This window comes from Pseudophryne corroboree, chromosome 6 (assembly GCF_028390025.1).
Source record: "Pseudophryne corroboree isolate aPseCor3 chromosome 6, aPseCor3.hap2, whole genome shotgun sequence".
Taxonomy (NCBI): Eukaryota; Metazoa; Chordata; class Amphibia; order Anura; family Myobatrachidae; genus Pseudophryne; species Pseudophryne corroboree.
Genome location: NC_086449.1, coordinates 352,717,486 through 352,737,773, shown reverse-complemented (window position 1 = coordinate 352,737,773; position 20,288 = coordinate 352,717,486). Strand labels below are relative to the sequence as shown.

General features: G+C 44.8%; 1 protein-coding gene across 3 annotated transcripts in view; it reads right to left on the bottom strand.

Moving 5' to 3' along the window:
• The window catches only part of SCAPER (S-phase cyclin A associated protein in the ER), a 725,664-nt gene that overhangs the window by 520,441 nt on the left and 184,935 nt on the right, over nucleotides 1-20,288 (bottom strand). For 2 of the 3 annotated variants that reach the window (XM_063926586.1, XM_063926588.1), the window contains exons 9-12: nucleotides 15,655-15,867; nucleotides 6,433-6,594; nucleotides 5,811-5,886; nucleotides 1,899-2,016 (exon numbers count right to left, since the gene is read on the bottom strand). In XM_063926586.1, the coding sequence (XP_063782656.1) occupies nucleotides 1,899-2,016; nucleotides 5,811-5,886; nucleotides 6,433-6,594; nucleotides 15,655-15,867 (569 nt within the window). The remainder of the gene's footprint in view (nucleotides 1-1,898; nucleotides 2,017-5,810; nucleotides 5,887-6,432; nucleotides 6,595-15,654; nucleotides 15,868-20,288) is intronic. The other variant, XM_063926587.1, reaches the window with a different exon arrangement.

Sequence of the window (20,288 nt, the reverse complement as noted above, 5' to 3'; positions counted from 1 at the left end):
CGAATCCCATGCATCTTGTGTCTGATTTGCAGGAAACACAAAGAAGTCGCAGGGTGCCAGGGTTTGAATGTACGGCGGATGACAAAGCTCCTGGATGCGTTCATGGGCCAGAAAAATCCACCACTTTCCTGGACTTGTGGGCAGCTGCATTGTCATAAAGGAGCAGGGCACCACAAGCGCGAGAAATTGCACGGCACCTGGAAATGGCTTCCAGTACCTGCAGTAGGCATTTCTGGCATACCAGTCACCAATGACGGTGTGCTGCTGCACAAGTGGTATGTTAGGTACATGATTAGTTTTGGCCATAAAAACAGCCACCATCTGCTTGGACACGACCTGCTCATGTCGGAACCTCTGTGGCGGCGCACAACCAACTGAGGTCCACTGGGTCAACTGTTGTTTGGTCTCGGGGACGAAACTGTATATCCAGAATTCAATGGCACTGATGTTCTCTCAGACAGAGTTTGAACGACCACCATCAAACCTGGCTAGCATGTTGCGAAACCAAGTCACACAAGCCTCCTTCTGCTCTCAAGTCAGCTGATGGGGCACCCAGCATGCAGAAACTTTGCTCAGGCCAAGCCTTCGTGAAGTATCAAGCGCATGGCTCCCAATGAGATGTCTATCTCCTTCTCCTACTAGGCCACAGTCACCCTGGCATTCACCTTACCTATGGCCCGCATCATATAGCCACATATACTTAACAGGCTGAGGGAATCATTCAGGCAGATGCGTTGGGTGTGGGATGCCAACGGCTGGGATCCCGGCAGTCAGCAAACCTAAGCTGGGATCCTGGCCGCTAGAATGGCGGCAGGGGGGCGAGCGCTACGAAGCCCCTGTCGTGGACAACAAAGAGTGGGAATAGCTCCTGTTAGCCGGGATTCTGGCTGGCGGCATTGTCAGTGGTCGGAATTCCGGTGTCGGTATCCTGACCGCCGGGATCCCGACTGCCAGCAATGTAACTACACCCCAGGCATATTACATAGGTGTTTACATGCTTTCCAATTCTGGAAAGGTACATTATCCAGTGTTCTCAGAGATAGGTCTCATGGAATAGTTATTAAGAGTGTAACCACAAAATAGCCAATGTATAGTCTAATTAATGTCCTTTGACTAAAATGTACACTATTTATTATAGTTTCACTCTTCCTAACTTTAAAACAGCTACTTTAATGTAGCACCATCTCATGTGTTGCTCTTTGTATCCCAAAATTATATATATATATATATATATATATATATATATTTACAGTACTGTACAAACTTTTTAGACAGGTGTGGGAAAAATGTTGCAAAGTAAGAATGCTTTCAAAAATAGAAGTATTAACAGTTTATTTTTATCAATTGACAAAATGCAAAGTGAATGAACACGAGATATCTAAAGCAAATCCATATTTGGTGGGACCACCCTTTGCCGTCAAAACAGCATCAGGTACACTTGCACGCAGTTTTTGAAGGAACTCGGCAGGGAGGTTGGTACATCCATCCAATGTCATTAAGAACTATCTTCAGCGTAAAGAAAAACAAGGAGTCCTGGAAGTGATAAAATGGCCCCAAAAAGCTCTGATCTCAACATCATCGAGTCTGTCTGGGATTACATGAAGAGACAGAAAGGATTTGATCAAGGTTACATCCACAGAAGATCTGTGATTAGTTCTCCAAGATGTTTGAAACAACCTCCCTGACGAGTTCCTTCAAAAACTGTGCAAGTGTACCTAGAGGAATTGATGCTGTTTTTAAAGGAAGGGGTGTTCACACCAAATACTGATTTGCTTTAGGATTTCTCTTTTGTTTGCTAACTTATATGTTTTGTTAATTGATAAAAATAACTATTTCTATTTTTGAAAGCATTCTTACTTTGCAGCATTTTTTGAACACCTGACTACATCAAAGCTGACCTTTTCCTGGAGGGTGAGGACAGCTTTTCATGCATGTGGATACCATGACCTGGTGGCCTAGAAGGTTCCTCTTCCACTATATCTCCCCAGGAAGTGTTCTGTCTCCACGACTCACGAGCTACAAGAACAAGCATGCATTGTGTAAACAAGACCTTCCTTCACATCATTACAGAGCTTCCTTATTGTTCGCGTGCAATACTTATGTTTTCGTTTATGAAGAAATCCACTATTAGAGATACGTTGCTGTTTTAAATGTGAAATAAACATTTATGGGGCTAGAGTAAGTAAAAAAAACAAAACCCTTTTGCAGTGCAATCACACCCCAAAATGTCAAAAGTGGCTAAACAAATATTCAGACCTTTCAAACTTTACCTCTACTGCAGTTGAAAGGAGAAGCAACATAAAAATAAAAGTACTTCAAAACAAAGACACAAGTAAAGTCCTATTGCCATTAGTATCTGGAGGTAGTCCCTCCCTCGCGTTCCCCACCATATGTTTTACTTAGTAGGGCCGATGCATTACACTGCTCAGCCCTTTCCATAGCAGGAGAGATTCCATGCAGAAGTCTGAACAAAAGTCTGGAGAGATGCTGTTTCGGGTATCCGATGCTACAGAGAGACTCATTCAGCAGTGAGGATCCCAGCTATATGCAAGTGTCGGGGCTGTAATAAATAGAGTAAATAGTTGTGGTTCCAGACCATGGACCACTACCACAGTACTACTATTTGGAAAGGGACATTGTTCAGAGGTTATTTAAAGTGGAGCCAAATTTAAATCCAAACACAGTATACCGTAGGAGCACTGTAGATATATTTGTTGAAATGGCACCTGCTATGTTTTTCTGTAAGTCATAAAACCTGATGCCAAACATTAACACAATGGGGGTAATTCCAAGTTGATCGCAGCAGGAAATTTTTTAGCAGTTGGGCAAAACCATGTGCACTGCAGGGGAGGCAGATATAACATGTGCAGAGAGAGATAGATTTGGGTGTGGTGAGTTCAATCTGCAATCTAAATTGCAGTGTAAAAATAAAGCAGCCAGTATTTACCCTGCACAGAAATAAAATAACCCACCCAAATCTAACTCTTTCTGCACATGTTATATCTGCCTCCCCTGCAGTGCACATGGTTTTGCCCAACTGCTAAAATTTTTCCTGCTGCGATCAACTTGGAATTATCCCCAATGTTATTTTTGTTTTTACCATCTTTTAAATAATATAAACCTGAAAAAAACAACAACAGAAAAACATAAAAACCTTACACTATATGAGTTCACTGGGGGCGTAATTCATGTTTGTATGCAATGCAGATGTTTACGCAATTGTGCAATTAGCCGAAATCGCACTGCGCACTCACCAAGGTAACTTTGCAATGCTACTTGAAGTGAGATTATTAATGCAGAGTCACTGACAGGAAGGGACCATTTGGGGAAGGTAACGGGGAATGGCAAGAAAAATGCAGGCGTGTCATGGCTGTGTTTGGGGTGTGTATACAGTGCATCCAGAAACTATTCAAAGCACTTCACTTTTTCCACATTGTGTTATGTTACAGCCTTATTCCAAAATAGAGCACATTCATTTTCTCCCACAAAATTCTACACACAATACCCCATATGACAATGATAAAAATGTTTTTTTGTGATTTTTGCAAGTTTATTAAAAATATAAAACTAAGAAATCACATGTACATAAGTATTCACAGCCTTTGCCATGAAGCTCAAAATTGAGCTCGGGTGCATCCTGTTTCCACTAATCATCCTTGAGATGTTCCTACAGCTTAACTGGAGTCCACCTGTGGTAAATTTAGTTGACTGGACATGATTTGGAAAGGCACACACCTGTCTATATAAAGTCCCACACTTGATAATACATGTCTAAGCACAAACCAAGCATGAAGTCAAAGGAATTGTTTGTAGACCTCCGAGACAGGATTGTCTCGAGGCACAAATCTGGGGAAGGGTACAGAAAAATATAATAATAATAATAATATTTTTTTTATTTATATAGCGCTCTTTCTCCAATAGGACTCAAGGCGCTTAACAGATACATAGCATAATATAGTACAGAAAATAATGAAGTACATGTTCATAAAATACAGAAGCATGAAGATACTAAAAGGGACACTATGGAAATGCTTTAGTAAACAGAAAAGTCTTGAGTCTACTTTTGAAGGATTCTATAGTTGGGGCCTCTCGCACTGTGCGGGGAAGTGAGTTCCATAGAGTCGGAGCCGCATGACTAAAAGCTCGACCCCCAGCTGCTTTGAAGGTCCCAATGAGCACAGTGGCCTCATCATCCATAAATGGAAGAAGTTCGGAACTACCAGGACTAGAGCTGGCCGGCCGTCTAAACTGAGCAATCGGGGGGAGAAGGGCCCTAGTCAGGGAGGTGACCAAGAACCCGATGGTCACTCTGTCAGAGCTACAGAATTCCTCTGTGGAGAGAGGAGAACCTTCCAGAAGGACAACCATCTCTGCAGCAATCCACCAATCAGGCCTACATGGTAGAGTGACCAGACGGAAGCCTCTCCTTAGTAAAAAGCACATGGCAGCCCGCCTGGAGTTTGCCAAAATGCACCTGAAGGACTCTCAGACCATGAGAAACAAAATTCTCTGGTCTGATGAGACAAAGATTGAACTCTTTGGCGTGAATGCCAGGCGTCATGTTTGGAGGAAACCAGGCACCACTCATCACCAGGCCAATACTATCCCTACAGTGAAGCATGGTGGTGGCAGCATCATGCTGTGGGAATGTTTTTCAGCTGTAGGAACTGGGAGACTAGTCAGGATAGAGGGAAAGATGAATGCAGCAATGTACAGAGACATCCTGGATGAAAACCTGCTCCAGAGCGCTCTTGACCTCAGACTGGAGCGATGGTTCATCTTTCAGCAGGACAACAACCCTAAGCACACAGCCAAGATATCAAAGGAGTGGCTTCAGGATAACTGTGAATGTCCTTGAGTGGCCCAGCCAGAGCCCAAACTTGAATCCGATTGAACATCTCTGGAGAGACCTGAAAATGGCTGTGCACCGACACTTCCCATCCAACCTGATGGAGCTTGAGAGGTGCTGCAAAGAGGAATGGGCAAAACTGCCCAAAGATAGGTGTGCCTAGTTTGTGGCATCATATTCAAAAAGACTTGAGGCTGTAACTGCTGCCAAAGGTGCATCAACAAAGTATTGAGCAAAGGCTGTGAATACTTATGTACATGTGATTTCTTAGTAAATTTGCAAAAATCACAAAAAAAACTTTTTTCACATTGTCATTATGGGGTATTGTGTGTAGAATTGTGAGGGGAAAAAATAATTTATTCCAGTTTGGAATAAGGTTGTAACATAACAAAATGTGGAAAAAGTGAAGCGCTGTGAATACTTTCCGGATGCACTGTATGCCTTCATGCATGATCGTGTACATAGAGAAACATGGCACCATAATCGCTACTGCCACAGACAGTCTGCATGACCCATAGATTCACTTGAGTCGATGTTCCTCATTACTGCGTCGATGCTGCGTATGCGTACACAGCAGCTGTGGACTTAGCAACGGCTCTGTTGGGTGTCAATATACTTTTCTGGGCGGCTGCTTCACTTGCGATGATTAGCAAGTCCGCAGCCTGAAAAATCACAGCTGTGTAGGCACGTGTTACAAACATGAATTAGGCCCTGAGGTAACAACCCACTTTTATTTCACAGTTTTACTCTTTAAAGTTTATCTCATTTATATACAGCATCCCAATGGCTAAATGCACACTTCTCTTGGGAAGAGGTTTAGGATGTGAAATTCATCCTAGCTATTCATTATGTAAAGAGAACACGTGTCTCAGAACTAAAATAAATGGATACCAGCTACAAATAAAATAGAGCCCACACCCCACGTCAGGTTTTCTAGCACCGAGTGTACATTTCTACATACCTTCATAATCTGCCAGAACCTCATTCCAGTCCATGGACATACCACTGAATGACATACATCCACTGCCCATACTAGCCTGAAATAGGGCACAGTCACAAATATCATTAGCATTACAGCAGCTTATATAGTTATCAGTAGTGTTCAGCACCTGAGAACCACAGATTTATGGAGAATCTCTCGTTCAGTGCCTAAAAGTTATTACTATAATTACATTCTGTTTAAAACTACCGTATGTAATAAAGTGGACAGCTAGAGTGGCAGCAACATTATACTGGTTAGCTATAAAGAACAGAAACGGCATTCATGTTCCAGTAGAGTATGGGGTCTTCAGGTAAACATGTTGGGATATGTAATGTAACATTACAAAAGCTGAAAACAAGTCCAACTGCTTCCAGGGAGCCTGATGTCACAAGTAATACTGAAGTTCTGTCTCTATATTTATAACAGTGTGCAAATAGAGACAAATCCAATATGGAATGCTATGTCTTCTGAATCAAACTAAAAGACTAATCTTATTAAAATGGTCCACTATTATACAGTAGTTCCATGTGCAGACTACAAATAGAATTTTAGCCATCAAAAGATCTTCAACAAAAATGACTTGGCAAACAAGAGGACTCACCGAGAACTCGCTTTCATTGTCTATTTCAATGTCATTTTCTTCTGCCTCAATCTCTCTGGTTAACTGTTCTTCCTCTGCAATGGCGCTTGCTATGGCTTCTTCATTGGCTTTTTCCAGACGGTCTGCAAGTTCTTCTTTTTTTGCAAGAACCTCTGCCATGGACTGTGAGAAAAAGAAGGAGCACAACAGTGACAGAAATCAGGGATATTACAAAGCACGGACTTGGCACAGATCACAGAGCAATTCAAAGTCAAATTTTATTCATTGGTGATCAAAGGAAGCCTCAATGCAAATAAGTGATCTGTACAGAAAAACTTGCTTAGTTATTATTTACAACTTTCACAGTCTATAGAGAATTAATATGTATATGATTATTTAGTCTTCTTGGTCTCCCTTCTCTCCTAGTAGTAGGACCACACTGGTGCTTTGCCTGCTTGTGAGTCTGGAGAACTATAAACAGTTCTCTGCTAGGCTAGCTGCAGGAAGAAGCTGCTCATCCAGTCAGCTTCCAGCCACAACTCTGTACAAAGTAGGGATGGCCATCAGTGTGTTTGCCATCGATGGTTGCCATCGACGGCGAAACTGTGAGTGGGCATTTATGGTCACCAACCATGCTATGGGAGACCCTCAATGGTTTCACCCATTGATAGTCATCCCTTTTATTTCAGTGAATGACCCGCGGGCCAATCACAGCCTGGGGGTGAGGTTTCACAGGTGTCAGGGGCAGAGTTATGCTCCGAGCCACAGCACCTTGCAGAAAGATTTTATATATATATATATATATATATATATATATTCATTTATGCTGTGCCATCAATGGAGGGAAACCATCTGGTTCTCTCCCATCAATGGCAAAAGCACTCGACATTGGCCATAAACCATCAATGATTAGGAATCATCGTGGTCGATGGCCATCCCTAGTACAAAGTGGGTCCTATTTAAACTTCTCCAGACACAGATACCTTAGGATCATGGGAAGAGAAGCACCAGTGAAGTCCAATGTCCATAAATCTAAAGATCTCAAACTCACGTGCTACTACATGGGGAGTGGGAGGCCCAGTTAGAATACAATGCATGGATTTCAGTGTTAAATACTAAAATCCAAATGCAAAATTGCCACAATACAGGAGCCACCCCGCTGCATTGCTCACTCTCCTAATTAATCTACAAACACAGCTCTGTCATTGGTTATGTAAGTTAGGCTTAATATAAATACCCAACACAGATTCACACGAGCTGCATGCACAAGTCCTACAACACATGCAGGGGGTAGAAATGGAATAACTGCCATGCATGCTAGGCACAAATTCTGCACTTGCTGAATAGTTTAGAGGGTTATTTGTCTAGAAGAATAAATCGCTTATTAATTCAGCACCTAAATAAACAAATTTGGGCATACCACTGAACTAAAAATAGCTGATTTATGTGTAATTAAGAGATAGTTTTACTAGAGCTCTGTTTGACTAACAGCAAATTGGATGCCTTAATATGATGTAGTAAAAAGTACTATCAGTGAGTGTATCCAAGTATCAGGCTGTGTAAACTATACAACAAGTGCCGTATCAGTTACATCGTCTTCTCTGGAAATCTCACCAATTATATATATATATATATATATATATATATATATTCCTCATTTACTTTGCATTCAAGTGAATTTTGGTTGTCACAGCAATAACTTTCCAGTTGCTGCATTTAAAATGCAAGCTAATGGCATATTAATTGCAGGCTGAGTGAGAATTTTAATGACATCCCAGGTACAAGGTGTAGCAGCTACTATAGTATGATCCTGCATGTTTAAACATACGTATTTAGACTTTTGGGAATTGCCACTCATTTTCCTAACTGTATTAAAATGATTTGCTTTGGACTGAAACAGAATAATCCCTTTAATTTCCACAAAGACATAGAAATATAATTGTTTTATTAAGCAAGATATATTCAAAGCATATTTAATGTTACACAAATATTAAATATAATCCAGTACAGTATTACTGAGGTTAAAAAAACATAAAGAGATAACAAGCTTGCATCTAAAATGCAGCAGATCAAATTTCATTTTAGTTAATCCAAAACATTTTATTTGTGTCAAACCAAAATTAGGACTGTGCTCCCAATAATACTGTATTTCCCATTATCACAGTTATTGCTGTGAAATGACCAGCTCACAAATGTGAGTCCGACCTTAACATAATGATTTTTGGAGCAAGCCCTGAGCTTCCAAATGCATTGCTTAGAGAACACACTAACATGCTTTTGCTTATTATAATAACAAGAAAAGAATAAAATGTACACATGATGACACAATGTAACAAAAACATGGACGGTCACTGGTATCATCTTGAAGCTTTCTTCTTACACCTCTGTAACTAGAATCATCAGAAGAGTTTACCTGTTCTGAACAAGTATACCATGATGACAGATAAGAAAAAGACAGTGTTAGGTCACATTAGTTAGAAACCATCTTCCACATCCCAATACCACCTATCCAACATACTGTACACTCACTCACTGAAGATCACATCCATGTTTACCATTCTGCAAATCTATCCACTTTTCTTTGTATCTTCTATTGCCATTTTCTTTCATTAACAAATGCTTAAATTCATCAGTAGTAAGAATTCACACCTGCTCCATTCACTTAATTGTGGGCTGCTAGACATAAGCTTACAACATGCAAATGAATTTGTATATTTATTCTGTAAACTAAGTATAAATATAGAAACAAAACAAAAAAAATACGTCAAGTAGATCCCTGTATACTATGTATCCGTAATATAATAATATAAATGAATTCAGAGAATGAACCAGTGTTATGCAGCCACTAGTGATCAGTTAAACATATTACATACAGTGCATCCGGAAAGTATTTATGTACACGTGATTTCTTAGTTTTTTATTTTTAAAATTTGCAAAAATCTAAAAAAAATTTTTTTCACATTGTCATTATGGGTGTGTAGAATTTTGAGGGGAAAAAAAATGAATTTATTCCAGTTTGGAATAAGGTTGTAACATAACAAATGTGGAAAAAGTGAAGCGCTGTGAATACTTTCTGGATGCACTGTATGCGGTCAATAAAAATTAAGCCCGGTTATATTACAGGAACTGTTCTGCTAAATTTAGCAAATTTCATATTGTAAGACCACATAAGATTCACAGCTTAGAACCTACTGCAGTCTCAGTGGTTGAAGTTACTGGTCAAAACTAATGTGTTTTCAAATTGGACAACCAAGACTGCCATGCCCTCGCTCTCCTCATCACTCCACTAAGCAACCAACTTCCATTTAATATCGCACCGTACAAGTGTATATGTGGCACTGGAGCTTTCTTACAACTGGAGAAGTAGTATAGGTAAGTGACGTGCAAATGCAGAATTAGTACAGTAAGGGCTTGCTGACATTAATGTGGTTCATTAAGATCTGCAGAAACTGCTGATAGGAGGTGAATCCTGTGCATCTGTTACGGAGAATGTGGCAATACACGCTGATGATGGCTTGCTATAAACCAAAAGCACATGCTTCTAGAGATGTGCATGGCTCTGGGCTTAAATAATAAGATTTTACTCACCGGTAAATCTATTTTTCGTAGTCCGTAGTGGATGCTGGGGACTCCGTAAGGACCATGGGGAATAGACGGCCCCGCAGGAGACTGGGCACATCTAAAGAAAGCTTTAGGACTATCTGGTGTGCACTGGCTCCTCCCCCTATGACCCTCCTCCAAGCCTCAGTTAGGACACTGTGCCCGGAAGAGCTGACACAATAAGGAAGGATTTTGAATCCCGGGTAAGACTCATACCAGCCACACCAATCACACCGTATAACTCGTGATAGGAACCCCGGTTAACAGTATGATAACAATGGAACCTCTGAATAGATGGTTCGCAATAACAACCCGATTTGTGTAACAATAACTATTTACAAGTATTGCAGACAATCCGCACTTGGGATGGGCGCCCAGCATCCACTACGGACTACGAGAAATAGATTTACCGGTGAGTAAAATCTTATTTTCTCTGACGTCCTAGTGGATGCTGGGGACTCCGTAAGGACCATGGGGATTATACCAAAGCTCCCAAACGGGCGGGAGAGTGCGGATGACTCTGCAGCACCGAATGAGAGAACTCCAGGTCCTCCTCAGCCAGGGTATCAAATTTATAAAATTTTGCAAACGTGTTTGCCCCTGACCAAGTAGCAGCTCGGCCAAGTCGTAAAGCCGAGACCCCTCGGGCAGCCGCCCAAGATGAGCCTACCTTCCTTGTGGAATGGGCTTTTAGAGATTTAGGCTGCGGTAGTCCCACCGCAGAATGCGCAAGCTGAATAGTGCTACAAATCCAGCGCGCTATAGTCTGCTTAGAAGCAGGAGCACCCAGCTTGTTGGGTGCATCTAGGATAAACAGCGAGTCAGTTTTCCTGACTCCAGCTGTCCTGGAAATATAATTTTTCAGGGCCCTGACTACGTCCAGTAACTTGGAATCCTCCAGGTCCCTAGTAGCCGCAGGCACCAATAATAGGTTGGTACAAGTGAAAAACCTGATACCACCTTCAGGAGAAAGTGAGGACGAGTCCTCAACTCTGCCCTATCCATATGGAAAGTCAGGTAAGGGCTTTTTTAGGACAAAGCCGGCAATTCTGACACATGCCTGGCCGAAGCCAGAGCCAACACATGACCACTTTTCATGTGAGATATTTCAATCCACGGTTTTAAGTGGCTCAAACCAATGTGATTCCAGGAACTCCAAAACCACATTGAGATCCCAAGGTGCCACTGGGGCACAAAGAAGGGGCTGAATATGCAGCACTCCCTTACAACGTCTGAACTTCAGGCTGACATCCTTCCTGGCTTTGATCAGGATAAGAATGACTACCTCCGGAATGCCTTTTTCACTCAGGAACGGTGTTCAACCGCCATGTCGTCAACGCAGCCGCGGTAAGTCTTTGAACAGACAGGGCCCCTGCTGCAGCAGATCCTGTCTGAGTGGCAGAGGCCATGGGTCCTCTGAGATCATCTCTTGAAGTTCCGGGTACCAAGCCCTTCTTGGCCAATCCGAAACAATGAGTATAGTTCTTACTCCTCTTTTTCTTATTATCCTCAGTACCTTGGATATGAGAGGGAGAGGAGGGAACACATAAACCGACTGGTACACCCGCAGTGTCACTAGAGCGTCCACAGCGATCGCCTGAGGTTCCCTTGACCTGGCGCAATATCTTTTTTATTGAGGCAGGACGCCATCATGTCCACCTGTGGTCTTTCCCAACGGTTTACTAGCATTTGGAAGACTTCTGGATGAAGTCCCTATTCTCACGGGTGGAGTCTGCTGCGGAAGTCTGCTTCCCAGTTGTCCACTCCCCGAATGAACACTGCTGTCAGTGCTACCACATGATTTTCCGCCCAACGGGGAATCCTTGTGGCTTCTGCCATTGCCCTCCTGCTTCTTGTGCCGCCCTGCCTGTTTACATGGGCGAGCGCCGTGATGTTGTCTGATTGGAACAGTACGGCTGGTGAAGCAGGGGCCTTGTTTTGCTTAGGGCCTTGTAAATGGCTCTTATCTCCAGAAAATTTATGTTAAGTGAAAACTCCTGTTTGGACCATAGTCCTTGGAATTTTATTCCCTGTGTGGCTGCACCCCAGCCCCGAAGGCTGGCATCCGTGGTCACCAGGACCCAGTCCTGTATTCCGAATCTGCGGCCCTCTAGTAGATGAGCCCTCTGCAGCCACCACCGCAGCGACACCCTGGTTCTTGCCGACCGGGTTATCCGCTGCTGTATCTGGAGATGGGACCCGGACCATTTGTCCAACAGGTCCCACTGGAAAATCCTTGCGTGGAACTTTCCGAATGGAATTGCTTCGTACGAAGCTACCATTTTTTCCCAGGACTCGTGTGCATTGATGTACCGACACCTGTCCCGGTCTTAGGAGGTTTCTGACTAGAGATGACAACTCCTCGGCTTTTTCCATTGGAAGAAACACTTTTTTCTGGTCTGTTTCCAGAATCATTCCCAGGAACAGAAGACGTGTCGTCGGGACCAGCTGTGACTTTGGAATTGAGAATCCAGTCCTGCTGTTGCAGCACTTCCCGAGAAAGTGCTACCCCCTTACCAACTGTTCCTTGGACCTCGCCTTTATCAGGAGAAGGTCCAAGTACGGGATAATTAAAACTCCCTTCTTGCGAAGGAGTATCATCATTTCGGTCATTACCCTGGTAAAGACCCTCGGTGCCGTGGATAATCCAAACGGCAGCGTCTGGAACTGATAGAGACAGTCCTGTACCACAACCTTGAGGTACTCCTGGTGAGGAGGGTAAATGGGGACATGCAGGTAAGTATCCTTGATGTCCAGAGAGACCCTGTAATCCCCCTCGTCCAGGTTCGCAATAATCGCCCTGAGCGATTCCATCTTGCACTTGAATCTTTTGTTATATGTGTTCAAGGATTTTTTATATTTAAGATGGGTCTCACCTAACCGTCCGGTTTCGGTACCACAAACATTGTGGAAAAGTAACCCTTTTCCTGTTGAAGGAGGGGTACCTTGATAATCACTTGCTGTGAATACAGTTTTTTGGATTGCCACCAACACTGCCTCCCTGGCAGAGGGAGTTGCCGGTAAGGCAGATTTTAGGAAACGGCGGGGGGGAGACGTCTCGAATTCCAGCCTGTACCTCTGAGATACTGTTTGAAGAACCCAGGGATCCACCTGTGAGAGAGCCCACTGTGCGCTGAAATTTCTGAGACGGGCCCCCACCGTACCCGGGTCCGCCTGAGCAGCCCCAGCGTCATGCTGTGGGCTTACCGGACGCAGGGGAGGACTTCTGCTCCCGGGAACTAGCTGTGTGCTGCAGCTTTTTCCCTCTACCTTTTCCTCTTGGCAGAAAAGATGAGCCTCTAGCTCTCTACTTTTCTGGGGCCGAAGGAACTGTACCTGATAATACAGTGCTTACTTTTGCTGTGGGGTAGCTTATGGCAAAAGTTTTGATTTCCCAGCCGTAGCTGTGGAAACGAGGTCTGAAAGACCATCCCTAAACAGTTCCACCCCCTTCTAGGGCAAACTTCCATGTGCCGTTTTAAATCGGCATCGCCCGACCATTGCCGAGTCCATAACCCCCGTCTGGCGGCAATGGTTTTACATAGTGCTTATTAGTGATGCCAGTCGGCAAATATCCCTCTGTGCATCACGCATGTATAAGACAGCGTCTTTTATATGCTCTATTTTCAGCAAAATATTGTCCCTATCTATAGTATAAATATTATCCGACAGGGAATCTGACCACGCAGCTGCCGCACTGCACATCCATGCCGAGGCAATAGCAGGTCTCAATATAATGCCCGTGTGTGTGTGTATATAGCTTTTAAGGGTAGTTTTCTGCTTTCTATCAGCAGGTCCTTCAGGGTGGCCGTATCCGTGATGGTAGTGCCACCTTTTTTAATAAGCGTGTAACCGCTTTATCTACCCTAGGGTTATTTCCCAACTTGACCTATCCTCTGGCGGAAAAGGGTACGCTGCTTTAGAAATTATCAATTTCTTATCGGGGGAAGTCCACGCTTCCTCACACACCTCATATCAATTTCTCAGATGCAGGAAAACTACTGGTAGTTTTCTGTCACCAACATAATACCCTTTTTTGTGGTATCTGGGGTATTATCAGAAATGTGTAATACATTTTTCATTGCCTCAATCATGTAACGGGTGGCCCTATTGGAAGGTACACTAGTCTCATCGTCGTCGACACTGGAGTCGGTATCCGTGTCAACATCTGTGTCTGCCATCTGAGGTAGCGGGCGTTTTAGAGCCCCTGATGACATGTGAGACGCTTGGACAGGCACAAGCTGAGCAGCCGGCTGTCCTATGTCGTCAAACCTTTTATGTAAGGAGTTGACACTGTCACGTAATTCCTTCCATAAGTCCATCCACACCGGTGTCGACCCCGCAGGAGGGTGACATCCCATTCACAGGCATTTGCTCCGCCTCCACATCATTATCCTCATCATACATGTCGACACAGCAGTACCGACACACAGCACACACACAGGGAATTCTCTGACAGAGGACAGGACCCCACAAAGCCCTTTGGGGAGACAGAGGGAGATTATGCCAGCACACACCAGAGCGCTATATATCACAGGGATATCACCTATAGAGAGTGTTTTCCCTTATAGCTGCATAATATATGTATACTGCGCCTAATTTGTGCCCCCCCTCTCTTTTTAACCCTTTTCTGTAGTGCAGGACTGCAGGGGAGAGCCAGGGAGCGATCCCTCCAGCAGAGCTGTGAGGGAAAATGGCGCCAGTGTGCTGAGGGAGATGGCTCCGCCCCTTTTTCGGCGGGCTTTCTCCCGCTATTTTATCGTTTCTGGCAGGGGTTAATATACACCTATATAGCCTCTGGGGCTATATATGGTGTTAGTTTTGCCAGCCAAGGTGTTATTATTGCTGCTCAGGGCGCCCCCCCCCAGCGCCCTGCACCCATCAGTGACCGCAGTGTGTGGTGTGCATGAGGAGCAATGGCGCACAGCTGCAGTGCTGTGCGCTACCTTGGAGAAGACAGAAGTCTTCAGCCGACGATTTTCCGGACCACCTTCTTGTTTCTGGCTCTGTAAGGGGGACGGCGGCGCGGCTCCGGGAACGGACGACGAGGTCGGGTCCTGTGTTCGATCCCTCTGGAGCTAATGGTGTCCAGTAGCCTAAGAAGCCCAAGCTACCACCACTTAGGTAGGTTCGCTTCTTCTCCCCTTAGTCCCTCGTTGCAGTGAGCCTGTTGCCAGCAGGTCTCACTGAAAATAAAAAACCTAAACTATACTTTCTTCTAGGAGCTCAGGAGAGCCCCTAGTGTGCATCCAGCTCAGCCGGGCACAGAAATCTAACTGAGGCTTGGAGGAGGGTCATAGGGGGAGGAGCCAGTGCACACCAGATAGTCCTAAAGCTTTCTTTAGATGTGCCCAGTCTCCTGCGGAGCCGTGTATTCCCCATGGTCCTTACGGAGTCCCCAGCATCCACTAGGACGTCAGAGAAAAGCTATTCGCCTGTGCATCTTTTCCTAATTTAGTGACCAATTCTGCATCAGCCCCTTAGGGCATGCATTTTGTTCTACACAATCAGCTCTCTGGAGTAAAGACCCCTCCATCTCCTCCCATACATCACCCATGCAGCATTCATTTCACAAATGAACTATCAAAGACAATACTTAAATCTAGATATATAAAAAAATAATATAAGGCAAAAAGTTCTTACCAATCTTCCAGCACTCACGTTTGAAAGGTCCAGATCACTGGCACTTCTCTCTCCCCCTTCTGGGTCTGCAGTGCGGGTGACCTCGGCCTTTCGTATTCTTGACAAGGGATCCAGGAACACAACAGGGATGTCCAGGCAGGGTAGGGATGGTGCCGACTGTGGGGTTAATGTCCCGGTGGACTTTAGTTCCTCTAAAGCCTTGTGGACTGTAAACTAAAAACAAATGATAGCACAGAGTCAAAATGTTACTGAATTACTTTACAGATTCTTAGAAAAATAAAAATATTTGAATGGTATTAACATGTCATTCAAACTTGTAGCAAATGTGTTAGCAGTTGGGGAAAACCATGGCCCTCATTCCGAGTTGGTCGCTCGCTAGCCGCTTTTCGCAGCAGTGCACACGCTAAGCCGCCGCCCTCTGGGAGTGAATCTTAGCTTAGCAGAATTGCGAACGAAAGATTCGCAAAATTGCGAATAGACATTTCTTAGCAGTTTCTGAGTAGCTCGAGACTTATTCTGCCACTGCGATCAGTTCAGTCAGTTTCGTTCCTGGTTTGACGTCACAAACACACCCAGCGTTCGCCCAGGCACTCCCCCGTTTCTCCAGCCACTCCCGCGTTTTTCCCAGAAACGGCAGCGTTTTTTCACACACACCCATAAAACGGCCAGTTTCCGCCCAGAAACACCCACTTCCTATCAATCACACTCCGATCACCAGAACGAAGAAAAAACCTCGTAATGCCGTGAGTAAAATACCAAACTTCTTAGCAAATTTACTTGACGCAGCCGCAGTGCAAACATTGCGCATGCGCAGTTAGCGGAAAATCGCACCGATGCGAAGGAAAATAACTAGCGAACAACTCGGAATGAGGGCCCATGTGCACTGCAGGTGGGGCAGATATAACAAGTTAGATTTGGGTGGGGTGTTTTGTTTCTGTGCAGGGTAAATACTGGCTGCTTTATTTTTACACTGCAATTTAGATTTGTTTGAACACACCCCACCCAAATCTAACTCTCTCTGCACATGTTATATCTTTTCCCCCTGCAGTGCACATGGTTTTGCCCAACTGCTAACAAATTTGCTGCTGCGATCAACTCTGAATTAGGCCCAATGTTTACTCAAACTATTTGGTCTACAGCCTATTACCCAGACCCGATGTGTATCTCTATAGCAGAGGAAGCAAAGAGAACTGTCTTAGCAAATACTGTACTACATTGGCTTTAAACATATTATATTTTTATAACATCGGGAAATACCATTCTATCCTGAGTTAGATCAATGAAGATCACTAGAGGCTCAGTCTATCGCCAGCACCCAAAGAGTGAGCAATTCTCTCTGAGGCTTAGCAATGCCGGCCAGAACACTGTGGGAGGAGGAAAGCAGTGTCTTACATTGATGGATGTTCACTTCATTTATAGATCATAAAAATAGACTTGGCTAGTAATATAGCGATCATTAAGCGTAATATCTTCCTCCTCATCAATAAATCACATTGCTATCATCCACATAAGTAAACAGCAAGGTGCCCACGCGGCCTCCATTGTTTGCCTTCTCTTGAGGTGCACAATCCTAACAAATGTAAATGTTATTTCATTGCTTGAAATGTTTGTGGTGGCAACTGAAATGATCACTAAACACCATCATTCTATTTTTTACATATAAACCATGAATGCTAAATAAATTGGGGGACATTTATGAAATGTGTTCTACAGGTAACTACAGTACGTGTAAAAGTGGTGATGGCCATAGCAAGTTATATCTGGGGTACTTTTCAGTAATGTTTCCTTTTATTCAGAGCTAATAATAAGATTTTACTCACCGGTAAATCTATTTCTCGTAGTCCGTAGTGGATGCTGGGACTCCGTAAGGACCATGGGGAATAGCGGCTCCGCAGGAGACTGGGCACAACTAAAGAAAGCTTTAGGACTACCTGGTGTGCACTGGCTCCTCCCACTATGACCCTCCTCCAGACCTCAGTTAGGATACTGTGCCCGGAAGAGCTGACACAATAAGGAAGGATTTTGAATCCCGGGTAAGACTCATACCAGCCACACCAATCACACCGTATAACTCGTGATACTATACCCAGTTAACAGTATGAAATATAACTGAGCCTCTCAACAGATGGCTCAACAATAACCCTTTAGTTAGGCAATAACTATAAACAAGTATTGCAGACAATCCGCACTTGGGATGGGCGCCCAGCATCCACTACGGACTACGAGAAATAGATTTACCGGTGAGTAAAATCTTATTTTCTCTGACGTCCTAAGTGGATGCTGGGACTCCGTAAGGACCATGGGGATTATACCAAAGCTCCCAAACGGGCGGGAGAGTGCGGATGACTCTGCAGCACCGAATGAGCAAACTCTAGGTCCTCCTCAGCCAGGGTATCAAACTTGTAAACTCTTACAAAAATGTTTTAACCCGACCAAGTAACAGCTCGGCAAAGTTGTAAAGCCGAGACCCCTCGGGCAGCCGCCCAAGAAGAGCCCACTTTCCTCGTGGAATGGGCTTTTACAGATTTAGGGTGCGGCAGTCCAGTCGCAGAATGTGCAAGTTGAATCGTGCTACAGATCCAGCGAGCAATAGTCTGCTTAGAAGCAGGAGCACCCAGCTTGTTGGGTGCATACAGGAGAAATAGCGAGTCAGTTTTCCTGACTCCAGCTGTCCTGGAAACATATACTTTTCAGGGCCCTGACTACGTCCAGTAACTTGGAATCCTCCAAGTCCCAAGTAGCCGCAGGCACCACAATAGGTTGGTTCACATGAAAAACTGATACCACCTTAGGAAGGAATTGGGAACGAGTCCTCAATTCCGCCTTATCCATATAAAATACAGATAAGGGCTATTGTATGACAAAGCCGCCAATTCTGATACACGCCTGGCCGACGCCAAGTCCCACAGCATGACCACTTTCCACGTGAGGTATTATAGCTCCACGGATTTAAGTGGCTCAACCCAATGCGACTTCAGGAAATCCAACACCACGTTGAGATCCCACGGTGCCACTGGAGGCACAAACGGGGGCTGACTATGCAGCACTCCCTTAACAAAAGTCCGAACTTCAGGCAGTGAAGCCAGTTCTATTTTGGAAGAAAATCGATAGAGCCGAAATCTGGACCTTTATGGAACCCAATTTTAGGCCCATAGTCACCTCTGACTGTAGGAAGTGCAGAAATCGACCTAGCTGAAATTTCTCCTTTGGGGCCTTCCTGGCCTCACAGCACGCAACGTATTTCCGCCATATGCGGTGATAATGGTTTGCGTTCACTTCTTTCCTAGCTTTAAATAGTGTAGGGATAACTTCCTCCGGAATGCCCTTTTCCTTCAGGATCCGGCGTTCAACCGCCATGCCGTCAAACGCAGCCGCGGTACGTCTTGGAACAGACAGGCCCCCTGCTGCAGCAGGTCCTGTCTGAGCGGCAGAGGCCATGGGTCCTCTGAGATCATTTCTTGGAGTTCTGGTTACCAAGCTCTTCTTGGCCAACCCGGAACAATGAGTATAGTTCTTACTCCTCTCCTTCTTATTATTCTCATTACCCTGGGTAAGAGAGGCAGAGAAGGGAACACATACAACGACTGGTACACCCACGGTGTTACCAGAGCGTCCACAGCTATCGCCTGAGGATCCCTTGACCTGGCGAAATATCTTTGTAGCTTTTTGTTGAGGCGGGACGCCATCATGTCCACCTGTGGCCTTTCCCAACGGTGTACAATCATTTGGAAGACTTCTGGATGAAGTCCCCACTCTCCCGGGTGGAGGTCGTGTCTTCTGAGAAAGTCTGCTTCTCAGTTGTCCACTCCGGGAATGAACACTGCTGACAGTGCTAACACATAATTTTTCGCCCATCGGAGAATCCTTGTGGCTTCTGCCATCGCCATCCTGCTTCTTGTGCCGCCCTGTCGGTTTACATGAGCGACCGCCGTGATGTTGTCTGACTGGATCAGCACCGGCCGGTGTTGAAGCAGGGGTCTAGCCTGACTTAGGGCATTGTAAATGGCCCTTAGTTCCAGAATATTTATGTGTAGGGAAGTCTCCTGACTTTTCCATAGCCTTGGAAGTTTCTTCCCTGTGTGACTGCCCCCCAGCCTCGAAGGCTGGCATCCGTGGTCACCAGGACCCAGTCCTGTATGCCGAATCTGCGGCCCCCTAGAAGATGAGCACTCTGCAGCCACCACAACAGCGACACCCTGGCCCTTGGAGACAGGGTTATCCGCCGATGCATCTGAAGATGCGACCCGGACCACTTGTCCAACAGATCCCACTGGAAAATCCTTGCATGGGACCTGGCGAATGGAATTTCTTCGTAAGAAGCTACCATCTTTCCCAGGGCTCGCGTGCATTGATGCACCGACGCCTGTATTTGTATTAGGAGGTCTCTGTCTAGAGACGACAACTCCTTGGACTTCTCCTCCGGGAGAAACCCTTTTTATCCTGTTCTGTGTCCAGAACCATACCCAGGAACAGTAGACGCGTCGTAGGAACCAGTTGCGACTTTGGAATATTCAGAATCCAGCCGTGCTGTTGTAGCACTTCCCGAGATAGTGCTACTCCGACGAACAGCTGCTCCCTGGACCTCGCCTTTATAAGGAGAACGTCCAAGTACGGGATAATTATTTCGGCCATTA